At 43.7% G+C, this 16,522-nt stretch overlaps 1 protein-coding gene across 1 annotated transcript in view; it reads left to right on the forward strand.

Moving 5' to 3' along the window:
* Positions 1-16,522, forward strand: part of LOC115078299 (ubiquitin-conjugating enzyme E2 R2-like) — a 213,075-nt gene that overhangs the window by 153,232 nt on the left and 43,321 nt on the right. Inside the window, 1 exon segment of the mRNA XM_029581162.1 lies at positions 6,097-6,194. Within this exon segment, the coding sequence (XP_029437022.1) occupies positions 6,097-6,194 (98 nt within the window).

Raw genomic sequence — 16,522 nt, forward strand, 5'->3', positions numbered from 1 at the left:
TGTTCTCCAAAAGACACCAGTTCTGGAGTCTCACAGACCTCCCTTTCTCCTTCATGGAGGGATTCTCCCCCCAGTCAAAGCTGCAATATCAGAACTGAGAGAAGTAATGGGCCATGGAAGCATAGAAACATCTGTACACGTGTACTTAAGACCTTCAGCGGTTCAGTCTGTCAAGTGTGACTACATGACCCACTGGTGTGACTGAACTGTCTTCAGAAAATATTTCATAAGTAACAACTTTGTTTTTTCCTTTAATCATTTATAGAAAGTTTAGGATTAAGTTAAGTCTTGGCTTTTTTCATGCCTAGTAATTCTCCTTATCCACTGCTTAGGTAATCAGAATGCAAACATCTTATTCTGAGCTGTGGTCTGGAGTTTGGTTTTGAGCTCTAAAAATAGTATTTCTGTAATTGTAAAATGCCTTATGTCATCTGGTAGCCATTTCACTGGATTCTATCTGCAGTGTTTTTGAGTGATGCATGTCACTCAATTTTGTCTTGGTTTTTTGGCCTCTGTTTTTACAGCCCACCTATGGCACACGTTTGCTCATGTTAGTATTCTGTTCTTAGTTACATCCTGGGCTTTTATATTTTTTTGGACCTCTGACCTTAAATTATGGAATATTTTTAGGGTGGTTGAAAACATGCTATAAGTGGAGCTTTCACTTGTGATCTCCTTTTGCATGCCTGTTTCACTAACTTAACCTTAGAATTCAACTTTTGGTTTAATAACTTTCCAATTAATTTGAAGAATTTAAATCTTTCTTTGCGTTGTATGACTTAAATGTTTCTGTATGCTTCTTAAATAATATTGATTAAGAAAACATTAATAGTGTGTGGCCAGTAGGACTAGAGTAACTGTTTTTTGATGCGGGTTACCCTAATGCCCAGGAAATCCCTGAAGAGTGTCCAGGACATAAAACTGTCTCCAAGCCCCCAATATCATCCCTCCCCTTCAAGTTGTTGTGAGCCTGCATGGTCAATTCTTCTAGGGTTGATGGCCCCCCCTTTAACCCCAATACTTAAGGAGTTACATTGCCTACCGATCCTATACCGAATCCAATACAAAGCCCTGACCCTCATCCATAAAATACTCTACAATGAGAATATAGACTGGTTCAATGCTACTTTACACTTTCAGATGCCACAAAGGAGCTTACTTTCCTCAAACATTGGATATCTTCCAATCCCCTCCCCAAATTCAGCACACCTGAACTCAGTCTGGGAGCATGCACTATCTTTGGTGGGACCCATCTTATGGAACAACTTACAACTGAGCTAAGGATGGAACCCCTGATACAAACTTTTAAGAAAAAACTAAAGATGTGGCTTTTTCGAAAAGCATTCAGGTGAACATAACCAGGCCTACAACAATCACCATACCCCATACTAAATCTGCCATTCTCCCATAATGCATTCTGTTAAGAAATGCTACACTTCTCTTTGCCCAACAACTGACCACCCGGACGAAGTCTATATCACGCGACTAGACCTGTTTTGATCAACTCCTGTTTATAATGATGAAGTTAACGTGTTATCTTCCTTTCTCCCTAAGATTAATAGTCAATGTTTGTTATGCCAAATGATTCTACCTCTAACTCTACTTCCAGCTTAGCTCTCTTTATGTTCTATCATAAGAAACTCTGTTAAGATGCCTTTTGTAAGCAACTTTGTTTATTTTTTGTAAACCGATGTGATATAGTAGTTCGAATGTCAGTATATAAAAATAAATACCTCAGAGGTCTTACTCCTAGTCAGAGTACAATGGTTTTTGAGTCTCCGCTCTACAATAATTAATCAGCTTTTGTTTCATTTCAATTTGAAAACAAAAGAAAAATTGTCCAATATTTACATTGGGTGAGAAACCTGGTATGTCTAGTTGGTCTTCAGACCAAATATTTGTTAGGACACTAATAAACCTTGCAATAAACTTGTCTGCAACAGTGCTATTTGATAAAAGTTAGGGATGATAGGTGGGAGGTTTTAACTTGCTGGATCTGGATTAGAGTATCCCAGCTGCAGACTTGTTTATAAGTAGAGAGATTCTAGAGTCCCTTCAAGGGGCTCTCCTCAGACCACTAGAACCCATGAGAGGTTGCATATGTGCACTAGGTGCAAACAGCTCCAAGCCCTCAGAACGAGCCTGATCTCTGGAAGCTAGAGTAGCAGACCTGGAGAAACCATGGGAGACAAAGGTATATAGTCATGGGATAGGAAGCAATGTCCTTTCATGGATTACAAACTGGTTAAAAGACAGGAAACAGAGTAGGAATAAATGGTAAAATTACTCGGTGGAAAAGGGTAAACAGTGGAGTGCCTCAGGGATCTGTACTTGGACTGGTGCTTTTTACAATATATAATCAGATTTGCCAATACAAAATTATTCAGAGTAGTTAAATCACAAGCAGATTGTGATAAATTGCAGGAGGACCTTGCAAGACTGTGGAAGATTGGGTATCCAAATTGCTGATAAAATTTAATGTGGACAAGTGCAAGGAGATGCATGTAGGGAAAAATATCCCATGCTGTAGTTATACTACATTCTTTTTCACTCAACACATAATAAATCTCTGGAATTTGTTGCCAGAGGATGTGGTTAGTGCAATTAGTGTAGCTGCATTCAAAAAAAGTTTGATAATGGACTTTCCTCCAAGAACTTAACTGCTATTAATCAAGCTTACGTAGGGAATAGCCACTGCTATTAATTGCATCAGTAGTATGGGATCTTCTTAGTGTTTGGGTAATTGCCAGGTTCTTGTGGCCTGGTTTGGCCTCTGTTGGAAACAGGATGCTGGGCTTGCTAGACCCTTGGTCTGACCCAGCATGGCAATTTCTTATGTTAGATTCCAAAAGTAGGAGCTACTACCCAGGAAAAAGATCTAGGCGTCATAGTTGATACATTGAAAATGTTGGCTCAATGTGCTGCAGCAGTCAAAAAAACAATGTTAGGAATTAGGAAGGGATTGGTGAATAAAACAGAAAAAGTCAATTCTTCTGTATCGCTCCAATGTGAGACCACAACTTGAGTACTGTGTGTAATTTTGGTCACCGCATCTCAAAAAGATAGTTGCACTACAGAGAAGGGGGACCAAAATGATAAAGGGGGTGGAATGGCTCCCATATGAGGAAAGGCTAAAGAGATTAGGGTTGTTCAGCTTGGAGAAGACTGCTGAGGGAGGGGGATATGATAGGTCTACAAAATCATGAGGTCTAGAACTGATAAATGAGAATCAATTTACTCTTTCAGATAACGGGACTAGGGAATACTCCATGAAGTTAACAAGTAGCACATTTAAAACAAATTGGAGAAAATTCTTTTTCACTGAATGCACAAGTAAGCTCTGGAATTTGTTGCCAGAGGATGTGTTTACTGCAGTTAGTATAGCTGGGTTTAAAAAAGGTTTTGAAAAAGTCTTGGAGAAGTCCATTAACTGCTGTTTATCAAGTTGACTTAGGGAATAGCCACTGCTGTTACCGGCACCAGTAGCATTGGATCCACTTAGTATTTGGGTACTTGTTGGGTACTTACCAGGTACTTGTAACCTAGATTGGCCACTGTTGGAAATGGGATGCTGGGCTTGATGGACCCTTGGTCTGACCCAGTAGGGCAACTTCTTATGTTCTTCTATTCTAACAAAGCCAACACACCAAGGTATAAACTAGCTAATATTTCAGTATGGCACGTTACTTTAATGGCAGTCCTCAATTTGAAGCTTATATACTCTAGAGGTGTTAGAACTCATAATTGCTTTTATGTTATATTTATACATAAAGAAATTCAGTGCAGTTGTCCAGTGTGACCTGTATCTGAGCCATGATGGAGCAGCAATAATGCTTTGATCTTGCAAGTAATCTTCTGTAATACTTCAGAATGCCAACATTTTTCATTCATTTTAGACAAGCGACAATGAAGTCAGGATTTAACCTTATGGTTCATGCTTTTTGCTTGGGCAGGCCCAGTACTGTTGAGATTTTCATACAATCTGGCTTGGCCTCATACATACAAACTGTTTTAGAAGGGAAATTCTTGCAAACTACCTAATGACATACATGGCCTTTAATATATAGCTGCCAGTCTTTCTCTTTTGGGTTTCCAAGGACCTGAGTTCTGATGGGACTATTGTACCATGAGCTTTTGTATGGTAGGAATCCATCCCTCCCAAGGACTGTGAACTTTATGCATCTTTTGAATTCAGGAAACTTCCCCATTTTCTGCCAGAGCATTTACAGAGCTGTGCAAAAAATATTTCATACGCGACTAAACTTGCTGCTTAATGCCCCACAGAAGCTTGTATAATTTATTTTTGAACAAATATAGGAGTGTCAAAATGGGTGAATCATCAACAGGCACAAAGACCATAATGTGGTAGAAGACTTTATTCTCTCAATATAGTTATCAGGCAGACATCTTGTAGATAAATACAGTGGCAAAAGAGTTGTCATTGAACTATTGGTCCCCCAACACAGCCGTGTTTCGCACTGGCTGCATCAGGAGGGGACAGAACAAGAGATCAACGACTATCTTCATGCAGTTATAAGGCAAATCTTTGTAATTCAGGATACAAGGTTTCAAAGGAGCCGTGCAGGCACTTGATGAAACAAAGTTGCAATTGTCTTTAACAAGGGTCACTGTCCAGAGTGAGTGTCTGCCCAGCAGTTTCCTTTAGCTCAGCTGGAAGCAGGGCCAAGATCCAGCAAAAGGAGTACTCATTTACAACCACCTGGGAAGTTCTCCCTGCCTAACTTACACTGCGTTAAGTCTTTGGCCAGAGTTCATGCACTAGGATTTCATCTGGAACCCTGCAGTCATGGGCTCTAAATCCAGTCACTAAATGCTGCCATTGTGAGATGACTCTGGGAAAGGAAGGCCTGAGTCTGCATTGAACTACATCCCTCTGAACGGTAGTGCAGCTTGTACAATTTTACTGGAAACTGAGCTCCTGTATATCAAACCTGTTTCAGAATATCTCCCTTGAAGCTTTTTGACCTTTGGCATGGTTAGAGCAAAGGGCTGTAAACCAGGGAATCAGGGCTCAGATTCAGCTTCTTCCCCTGCTGGTTCTTGTGATCTTGGGTAAGTGATTCTCCCATTGCCTCGGGTACCCACTTACAGGCTGATACAGAAAAACGCGCGGAAGAGCAGGCGAGCACACAGGCTACTCTCTTGGGCGCACGATTCAGGAGGGTGGCCTATGAAAATTAGGGGCCCGCGGTAAAAGGAGGCTGTCAGCGGGTTTGACAGCCGACGCTCAAATTTTGCCGGCGTCTGTTCTCAAACCCGCTGACAGCCACGGGTTCGGAAAATGGACACCGGCAAAATTGAGCGTTTGTCTTCCGACCCGCAGGCCGATTTTTAACTTTTTTAATATCGCTATGATATTAAGTCGGGTGTACAGAAAAGCAGTTTTTTCTGCTTTTCTGTACACTTCCCTGGTGCCGGCCGAAATAAACGCCTACCTTTAGGTAGGCGCTAATTTCTGAAAGTAAAATGTGCGGCTTGGCTGCACATTTTACTTTCTGTGTCATGCGGGAATAACTAATAGGGCCATCAACATGCATTTGCATGTGTTTGACGCACTAGCTTTACCCCTTATTCAGTAAGGGGTAATAGTGCGTCGAAAACGCACGTCCAAACCTGGGCTAACAGTGCGCTCCACGGCCTTGAGCTTAAAAAAAAAAATGGAAAGACAGTCTAAAAGTGAAAAAAAAAAATCCTTTTCAGCTTATTACTATCTGAATCCATTGGAAAAGAAAATCACTTTCCTGAAATTGTTCTTGAGTGTTTTCATGGATTCACACAACTCATTCTTAGCTTTAGAATTGTTTGCTTAGTTCATTTTGACCCAGGGAAACCTCACTCAAGCGAGAACTAGTAGTAATTGGCTTGGGATCAAAATGTTTCTAAGTCCAATGATAACAAGGTTGGGAAACTTTTCACAGCTCTCATATGATCAAGTTGTATGAATTTCTGAAAATGCTACCTTCTAAAAACATTTGCCATTGGTACATTTTTCTTTGCTTTTCTGAACTGTATTATTGAGGGCTTTTAAACATCAACTCGACAATTAATAGCTTTTAACATGGATCTGTTTTGTAGAATGGAGACGTGTGCATCTCAATTCTTCACCCACCTGTCGATGATCCACAGAGTGGAGAGCTGCCATCGGAAAGGTGGAATCCCACACAGAATGTCAGGTAATGGTATAAGCAGAGTGTCTATGTACTTGTGGGGAGTAAAACCAGTTTACACTGACCCTGTTAGCTAACTAAAAGCACATAAATTAGGGCCAGTGACTTTAGACATAGTGGATCATCTATTCCCATACAAGGATTAAAATCCTACACCTAACACTGTGGACCATTAGAGTAGGTTATTGTTAGAAATTTTGGTCCTTTTAGTTATGGGCTAAATGTTGCAACTGTTAAATAATGTTTTATACTAATGTATTTGTATACAGGAACATGCATTCTCACAGGTTAAGCAGGATGGTAGTCCTCTCATATGGGTGACATCACAGGATGGAGCCCAATCACGGAACACTTTTGTCAAAGTTTCTAGAACTTTGACTGGCACCTACTGGGCATGCCACGGATGGCACTAAACCTGCAACCAGCAGGGGTCCCCCTTCAGTCTTCTTTTTTCCTCGCAGCAGTAGCCACGCAGCTTAAGGAGCTCCACAGAGATTCCTGACAGGAATTTTCCTCACGGAATTACTATACAACTTTCTACCCCACAGGGGTCCCCGCTTTCATTTTTACGTCTGCGGTGATCCGGTAAGTTTTTTACACGATTCCTGTTGAGTTTGGCCTTCACGGCCTACTGGCTGTCGACCGCACTGCAGCTAAATTTTTTCACAGGCCATGGCATCTGGGTTCCGTCGATGCCCGGACTGCACCCATACAGTGTCCATTACTGACCCTCACCGGGTATGTGTAATGTGTCTGGGTAGCGAGCATGATGTCCTTACTTGCACCAAATGTACCCTTATGACACCTAAAGGTTGCAAGGCTAGAATGGAGAAAATGGAATTCTTTCACTCAAAAACCCCAACGCCGTCCATAGCATCGACGTCGTCTGAACTGACAGTCTGCGTCGCACCAGCCAGAGTCCGACCAGCATCGACTCCACGGCCATCGACACCCTCTGTTCCCCCTCATGAAAAGGACAGAGGTGACATTCGAGAAGAGCATAGACATCGCAGGTCTCAGATCGTCGATACAGGCAAGGCCTTGATGTTGTCATAGTCTGAACTGCCATCGAAGAAAGCCCGTCCAGAAAAGGCACCGTCCCTATGTGGTTCAGGGTCACTAAGGCAACCTTCACCGGGACCGGTGATAGGAGCCGCGATTCCACCGCCAACGGTGGTCCCTCCGGCTATGCCTCCGCCTCCTCCGGCATCGGGACTCCATGCTCCAGGTCCCGATACTGGAGGAAGATGCAAGGCTTCAAGGTTCCATTGACACCGATACCGGTACCGATGCCTGAACCGGTAGCTGATCCCATTCCAGTAGCACTAGCACCGTTACTCACAAGAATGGAAGCGCTGATTGCTGCTTTTCCTCCGAGGGATCCAACGATTCCAATGGACCCGGTGCCTTACTCTCAGATTCCTTTCATCGGCAAACGAAGGAGAAACACTGTTCCTTCCGCCATCGGGAGTGCTTCCGATGCCTAGATCATTTGTTTCACCGATTGCGTCTTTGTTTCCTTCAGTGCCACCATCCCGTCCATCGATGCCTTCGGTGCCTCGCCTGAGACCTTCAGGTATACCAATTTTTCATCCCTCCAAGGACCCTGGGGTGCTGGAGATGATCCCTACGATACCTGGACTGACGATTCATCCCAGGATACCGATGACTTGCCATCGCCCCCCTCTCCTGCTGAAAGCAGGAAGCGTTCTTTGCCAGAGGACTTGTCCTTCATTAATTTTGTGAAGGAAGTGGTTCCTTTTCAACTTCAGACAGAACAAGATGATAGTCATCAGATGATGGAGCTTCTTCAATTTTTAGATGCTCCTAAAGAACTAACATCTATTCCCATCCATGATGTCCTCCTGGATCTTCTCAAAAGGAATTGGGAACATCCTGGTTCTGTGGCACCAGTCAATTGGAAAGCGGACACTCCATACCTAATCCAGTCAACTCCTGGTTTCCAGAAGTCCTAATTGAACCAACATTTCAGTGGTGGTTGAGTCAGCCCAAAAGAAAGCCCGAAGAGCCAAGCCTCATTCTTCCTATCCTCCAGGAAAGGAACAAAAATTCCTAGATGCTATAGGTAGTCATATCTTTCAAGTGGCTATGCTTATATCCTGCATCGCCTCTTATCAACTTTATATGACCCAGTACAACAGGGTCCTCTTTAAACAAATACAGGTCTTTGCTGAGTCCCTACCTCAACAGTCTCAAGACCAATTATATGCCCTAGCTCAAAAGGGTTTAGAAGCGGGCAAGCATGAGAAGATCTGCCTATGATTTTGACACCACTTCCAGGGTCTCAGCAACAGCCATTTCTGTAAGGCGATGGGCCTGGCTAAAGTCTGACCTACGGCCTGAGGTCCAGGATAGACACTCTGATTTGCCCTGCACTGGAGAATCTTTTTGGTGAGCAAATACACAAGACAGTAGCGCAACTCAAGGATCACCATGAGACTCTTCGCCAACTCTCCTTGCTATCTTCTGAATATCCTGCTAAGCAAACATTCAGAAAGGAGCCCAAGAAATCCTTTTACTGCCAAAGGAAATCTTATCCTCCTCCGTCCAAAGGTCGCTCTACTAAGCCTTATCAGAAAGGCCAGTTCAGGCAACCTCGCAGGCAAAAGCCGCAAACAACTCCTCAACCAGGTCCAGCATCTGGTTTTTGACTTTTTCCTAGAGAGCAGCATTCAGACTCCACTAAACCATGTACCAGTGGGAGGCCGATTGTGCCACTTCAGCCACATCTGGCACTGTCACCACAGACCAGTGGGTGCTCACCATAATAACTCAAGGTTATCATCTCAACTTTCTTGCCATTCCACCGGACTCCCCACCTTCACTGACATGGTGAACATCAGACCATTCACCACTCCTGGAACAGGAGATTTCCCTCCTCCAGTCCAGGCAATAGAACCAGTGCCCTACTTCCAACAGGCCCTCTGATTCTACTCTCTGTATTTTCTAATCCCATAAAAGCCAGGTGGTGTACGCCCGATACTAGATCTTCGGGCCTTAAACAAGTTACTCCAAAGAGAAAAGTTTAAGATGATGACCTTGGGTTCCCTCCTCCCCCTTCTACAAAGGGGAGACTGGCTTTGCTCTCTAGACCTCCAGGACACTTACACACATATTGCAATAACTCAGTCTCATCAGATTTCTGCGATTTCTCATAGGCCCAAAGCACTACCAATATTGAGTACTACCATTTGGCCTTCCCTCTGCTCCACGAGTCTTCACCTCGTAGTAGCAGTATTCTTCAGAACACAAGGTGTCCATGTCTAACTCTCTCGATGATTGGTTGATCAGGGCTCCCACACATCAAGCTGTTTTGACGTTCCCATCATTTCCAGTACGTTTGCGCCTTTGAAATGGGACTATGGACTATGTTTTTAAAGTCTCAAACTTATTTACCATACAGGGATAAGCCGCGGGTCATAATGCTGTAAAAACACAGATATGGCACATTTATAAATTCATTCTCACAAACGAGCTGGCTGGACCCCTGAAGGAGATTTCTCCGAAACCCTGCAGAGTCAGGCGACTCTACAGCGAGCATGAGAAGGAAGACCTGAAAGAGACCTTCAAATACTGTGTCAGTACGGGCAATTTATTACCGCATATGAAAAGGAAGACCTGAAAGGAATCTTTCAACATGGCATCAATACAGGTGATTTAACAAGCAAGCATAAGGAAGACTTGAAAGGGAACCGCAACTCGGCGGCATTCATTCCAGAGAAGTTTCATCTCTACCAACATTGAGTTAAGTACTTTATCAGTTTATTTGGGACTTTGTTTATATATTTCCAAAAGCAACCACAGCACAAAGAAGCTTTTCAGCTCTTGAGGGGTACCAGGTTAATATCTCGGACCCTGTGCTAGATGATGGTTGCTGAAAAAACAAGCATATTGTTTTCCATAGTCCATTATTTAGTGAGAAATCGATTCATATTTTTATTACCACAGCACACTAGGCTGACTATTTCAACATATTATCCACTATAACACCTGGATCTTTCCTTGGTGGTATCTAACATTGTGTAACTTCAGGAAAGGATATTTTTTTCCTATATGAATCACCTTGCACTTGTCCAATTTAAATTTCATCTGATATTTGGGTGCCTGGTCTTCCAGTCTCGCAAGGTCCTCCTTCGATTCATCACAGTCCACTTGAGATTTAAATATTCTGCATAATTTTGTCATCTGCAAGTTTGATCACCTCACTTATTGTACCCCTTTCCAGATCATTTATAAATATATTTAAAAAGCACCGGTCCAAGTACAGATCCTTGAGGCACTCGACTGTTTACCTTTTTCCACTGTGAAAACTGACCATTTAATCCTACTGTTTCCTGTCTTTTAACAAACTTGCAATCCACAAAAGGGCATCACCTCCTATCTCATGACTTAGTTTTCTTAGAAGCCTCTCATGCGGGACTTTGTCGAATGCCTTCTGAAAATCCAAATAGACCATATCTACCAGTTCACCTTTGTCTACATGTTTTACCCCTTCAAAAAAAAAAAAAAAGTTGATTTGTGAGACAGAAGAACATAAGAACATGCCATACTGGGTCAGACCAAGGGTCCATCAAGCCCAGCATCCTGTTTCCAACAGTGGCCAATCCAGGCCATAAGAACCTGGCAAGTACCCAAAAACGAAGTTTGTTCCATGTTACTGTTGCTAGTAATAGCAGTGGCTATTTTCTAAGTCAACTTAAATAACAGCAGGTGATGGACTTCTCCTCCAAGAACTTATCCAATCCTTTTTTAAACACAGCTACACTAACTGCACTAACCACATCCTCTGGCAACAAATTCCAGAGTTTAATTGTGCGTTGAGTGAAAAAGAACTTTCTCTGATTAGTTTTAAATGTGCCACATGCTAACTTCATGGAGCGCCCCCTAGTCCTTTTATTATCCGGAAGAGTAAATAACCAATTCACATTTACCCGTTCTAGACCTCTCATGACTTTAAACCCTCTACCTTATCCCCCCTCAACCATCTCTTCTCCAAGCTGAATAGTCCTAACCTCATTAGTCTTTTCTCATTGGGGAGCTGTTCCATTCCCTTTATCATTTTGGTTGCCGTTCTCTGTACCTTCTCCATCGCAATTATATCTTTTTTGAGATGCGGCGATCAGAATTGTATACAGTATTCAAGGTGTGGTCTCTCCATGGAGCGATACAGAGGCATTATGACATTTTCCATTTTATTCACCATTCCCTTTCTAATAATTCCCAACATTGTTTGCTTTTTTGACTGCCGCAGCACACTGAGCCGATGATTTCAATGTTATCCACTATGACGCCTAGATCTTTCTTGGGTGGTAGCTCCTAATATGAAACCTAACATTGTGTAACTATAGCATGGGTTATTTTTCCCTATATGCATCACCTTGCACTTATGCACATTAAATTTAATCTGCCATTTGGATGCCCAATTCTCCAGTCTCAGAAGGTCTTCCTGCAATTTATCACACTCCGCTTGTGATTTAACTATTCTGAATAATTTTGTATCATCTGCAAATTTGATTACCTCAATCGTCTTATTTCTTTCCAGATCAAGGAGGGTGGGGGGTTATTTGATTTAAAGGGTTGGGATTGGGGGTTGGTTTTTTTTAGGGTGGGGGTTCCCATAGAAATAGAAAGACAAAAGTTTTCTGATCTGAAGGGTAGGCAGTAGGCGGGGGGAGGGAGAATGAGGGGGGAGGTGAGTGTGAGGGGAGAGAGTTGGAGTGGGGACAGGGGAGGGAAGGGGGGGGGGGGAGTGACCAAGGGGGGGAGGAGGATGAGTGACTGAGGTAAATGAGCAAGGGGGGAGGGAGGGAAAAGAACCTGACTCTGCCACTGCAACGCGTGGCGGGGGTACCACTAGTAGGTATATAAAACACCCTGGTTACCGGAGGTATATTTTCTTCTGGGATTTTCAAAATTTCTTTAAGATTGCGTTTATACATATCTTTGGGAGATACAAAAGGTAGTTGGGGAAAGTTTATGAATCTCAAATTTTTCCCTTTAACAATATTTTCTAGATTTTCCACTTTCGCATTCAAATACATATTGGCTTTCATAATAGCTTCTTGCAAGTTCTTATTTGCTTCAAGGGTGTTCTTATTCTCCACAAATTGGTTAGACAGATTGCACAGAGTTTTCAATCACTTGAATGCGTTTTTCTTGTTGCTGTGATTCCAACACATACTGGTTAATTTGTCCAGAAAGAAATTGCCCCAGCTCCTCTAGAGCTCCCCACAAAGACTCCATTGTTAATTGAGCAGGTTTGGGCATTTGAAAAGTAAGTAATATCTTACTCTTAGGAGATATTTCCTGTCTGTCCATTTCTACTTCTCCTCGAGTTGTGTTGTCGGCGTCCTTGCCAGCTGATCACATAACGGCTCTGTCACGGGTTTCTTCCGAACACTGGTTCCCTGGTAGGCCTTGCTTGCTTCTCCAGCAAGACTGGTGACCTCCTCAGCATCCGGGTCCCTATTCGACGCTGGGTTCACCGGCGGTTCTCTTACAATCGGCGATAGCGAGATGTCTGAGCCCGGGGAGAAACTCAGCCCTTCCGCCATAGTTCCTCCCCCCAGTGGCTCCTCTGCCGATCTCAGCCCTCCTCGCAAGACATGCATGTCCATCGGTCCGGTCTGGGCGGGGTCCGGAGTGGCTCCAGTGGCACGCCGTGACGTCACGCGCGCCCATCTATGTGCTTTCATTGGCCGGAGTGCCCAAATCGGGCGCTCCGGCCAACGAAAGAACGCTTCACTCCGCTCGTGCCGGAGAGGGCACAGAACAGTGGGCTCTCACCTCACGCCGAGCCAGGAGAACCGGGACCTGCGCGGGTGGGGGGAGGAACGCTGCAAGCCGCTTCACAATTTGTCCGAGCCAGGAAGGAAGGAAGGATTTGGGTGGATGGAGCCCTAGCTGTTGTACTGCTGTTGCCGAGCCAGGAGAACCGGGACCTGCGAGGGGGGGACCGCTGTGAGCCGCTTTCGCCGCCGGCTGCCCCCTCCGGAGGGCGGCAGAGAAGGGAAGGGGCTGAAAAGCAACAAAAGGTAAGTTGGCACATGTCGAGCCGCTTCGGGAGGAGGGGATTTTCGGTTTTTAGGTTTTCCTGGGTTAAAGTTGGGATCCACTTCTGGTGCCTGTCATTTCAAATGTCATTTGAAATGACAGATACCAGCGCACCCAGGATACTGTATAGGCGCTGTATTAAGCGCCTATACAGTAAAATGGTTGCGCGGGCCTAATGCTTCGCCTAACGCTTTGCATACGCGACTTGCATTTGCAAGCAATTTAAATAGCGTATCGAGCGGTATGTGATCAGAACAGTGCGTGGGGCAAACGAGGGTGCGCCCGGCACTGCCGCACTCTTTCTAGCGCGGCCTTACTTTATCAACCCGTGTATGCAGCATATTCTGTCAAAGATAAAGTTCTCAATGAAAATCCGGATATGCTGCTTCAAGCATTTGCACTACATGGCCATCTTGAATCCCCTGGAGTCCTTTTTAAATATTGGGGTTACATTAGCCACCCTCCAGTCTTCAGGTACAATGGATGATTTTAATGATAGGTTACAAATTTTTACTAATAGGTCTGAAATTTCATTTTTGAGTTCCTTCAGAACCCTGGGGTGTATACCATCCAGTCCAGGTGATTTACTACTCTTTAGTTTGTCAATCAGGCCTACCACATCTTCTAGGTTCGCCGTGATTTGGTTCAGTCCATCTGAATCGTTACCCATGAAATCCTTCTCCAGTATGGGTATTTCCTCAACATCCTCTTCAGTAAACACCAAAGCAAAGAAATCATTTAATCTTTCTGCGATGGCCTTATCTTCTCTAAGTGCCACGCTATCATCTAACAGTCCAACTGACTCCCTCACAGGCTTTCTGCTTCGGATATATTTTTTAAAAGTTTTTACTGGGAGTTTTTGCCTTTATGGCCAACTTCTTTTCAAATTCTCTCTTAGCCTGTCTTATCAACGTCTTACATTTAACTTGCCAGTGCTTATGCATTATCCTATTTTCTTCTGTTGGATCCTTCTTCCAATTTTTGAATGAAGATCTTTTGGCTAAAATAGCCTCTTTTACCTCACCTTTTAACCATGCCAGTAATCATTTTGCCTTCCTTCCACCTTAATGCATGGAATATATCTGGTCTGTGCTTATAGGAGGATACTTTTAACAATGTCCATGCCTGTTGCACACTGTTTACCTTTGTAGCTGCCCCTATCAGTTTTTTCTAACTATTTTTCTCATTTTGTCAAAGTTTCCCTTTTGAAAATTTAGTGCTAGAGCCATGGATTTACATACTATCCCCCTTCCAATCATTAATTCAAATTTGATGATATGATTGCTTTTGCCAAGCAGCCCCACCACTGTTACCTATCTCATCAAATCCTGCACTCCATTGAGAATTAGATCTAAAATTGCTCCCTCTCTCTGTTCCTGAACCAGTAGCTCCATAAATTATTCCATCTAGGAACTTTATCTCTCTAGTATGCCCTGATGTTTCACTTACCCAGTAAATACTGGGGTGATGGGAGATTTCAATTACTGTATTACCAGTTTGGTTAGCTTCCCTAATTTCTTAGCATTTCACTGTCTCATCTTGACTAGGTGGACGGTAGTTATACTCCTATCACTATTGTCTTCCCCAACACACAAGGGATTTGTACCCATAAAGATTTGATTGTACATTCTCATGCAGGATCTTTATCCTGTTGGACTCTGTGCCATTCCGGACATAAAGTACACCAAGATGCTCCTCTGTCATTGCAATATAATTTGTACCCTGGTATAGCAATATCCCATTGGTTATCCTTTCCACCATGTCTCTGAGATGCCAATTAAGTCTGTCATTCACTGCTATACTCTAATTCTCTCATTTTACTACTTAGACCTCTGGCATTAGCATACAAACATTTCAAAGTGAGTGTTTTTTGTTTGTATTTACATTCTGCTTTTCAGTTGACAGGGATAAATTGGAATCTTTTAGCTCAGGTGAGTTTTTAATTATAGGAACTTGGACTACTTTTCTTATTATTGGAAACCTCTGTTGGGATGCCAGAACTCTAATGCTTCATTAGTATCCTTTGAAGATACCTCCCTCCGAACCATTCATTGCCGAGCGACTGTCTGCTTTCCCCTTAGAGCAGCTTTTAAACTAGAACAATCTCCTTTTTAAAGGTTAGTGCCAGCAGCCTGGTTCCACCCTGGACAAGGTGGTGCCCATCCCTTCAGGAAAGACTCCCTCTTACCCAAAAGGTTCCCCAGTTCCTTACAAAACTGAATCCCTCTTCTTTGCACCATCGTCTCATCCACGCTTCGAGACTCCAGAGCTCTGCTTGCCTCTGGTGACCTGCGCGTGGAACAGGGAGCATTTCAGAGAATGCTACCCTGGAGGTTCAGGATTTCAGCTTTCTACCTAAGAGCCTAAATTTGGCTTCCAGAATTTTCCTCCCACATTTTCCTATTATGTTGGTGCCCACATGTACCACGACAGCCAGCTCCTCCCCAACACTGTTTAAAATCCTATCTAGGTGATGTGTGATGTCTGCCACCTTTGCACCAGGTAGGCATGTTACCAGGTGGATCCTCACGCCCACCAGCCACCCAGCTGTCTAGATTCCTAATAGACTGACCATCTATTACTGCTGACCTAACCCTTCTCGCCCATCTTACATGTGTCACTCAATGTAAAAGACTGGGAGGTCCCCCTCTTGCTGCTGGACTGCTGGCTTCATCTTAAATTTGTTCAGTTCCTAGTTAAGTTTTAGGTTGCTATAGGTGTAGGATTGCATATGATTAGGGTCTTTTAAATGTATTTGTGTATTCACTATTTCTCACAGGACAAGCAGGATGGTTGTCCTCACAAATGGGTGACATCGAGGATGGAGCCCACCACGGAATACTTCTGTCAAAGTTTAAACAGAACTTTGACTGGCCCCTACTGGGCATGCCCAGCAAGGCACTGACCCTGCAGCCAGCAGGGGTCTCCCCTCTAGTCTTCTTTTTTCCGCGCAGCAGCTGCCACGCGGTGAAAGGAGCTCTTTTACACGTTCCTGACAGGAATTCGGTTTTTTTTCTTTCCGAAGAAAATTTGCCCCTCAGGGGTCTCCCTTCGACAAATTTTTGTCACCTTCGCGGAATCCGGTAAGTTTTTTGCCGTTTTTCATCGACTGCCGTCGATTTTGGCCCTCGAGGCCTGTTGGCACTTACCGATCCCGCGGCTAAATTTGGCCCTAGGCCATGGCAACGGGGTTCCGTCGTTGTCCGGATTGCACCCGGACTATGTCAATCACAGACCCCCATAGGGTCTGTGTTTTGTGT

This window comes from Rhinatrema bivittatum, chromosome 1 (assembly GCF_901001135.1).
Source record: "Rhinatrema bivittatum chromosome 1, aRhiBiv1.1, whole genome shotgun sequence".
Classification (NCBI taxonomy): domain Eukaryota; kingdom Metazoa; phylum Chordata; class Amphibia; order Gymnophiona; family Rhinatrematidae; genus Rhinatrema; species Rhinatrema bivittatum.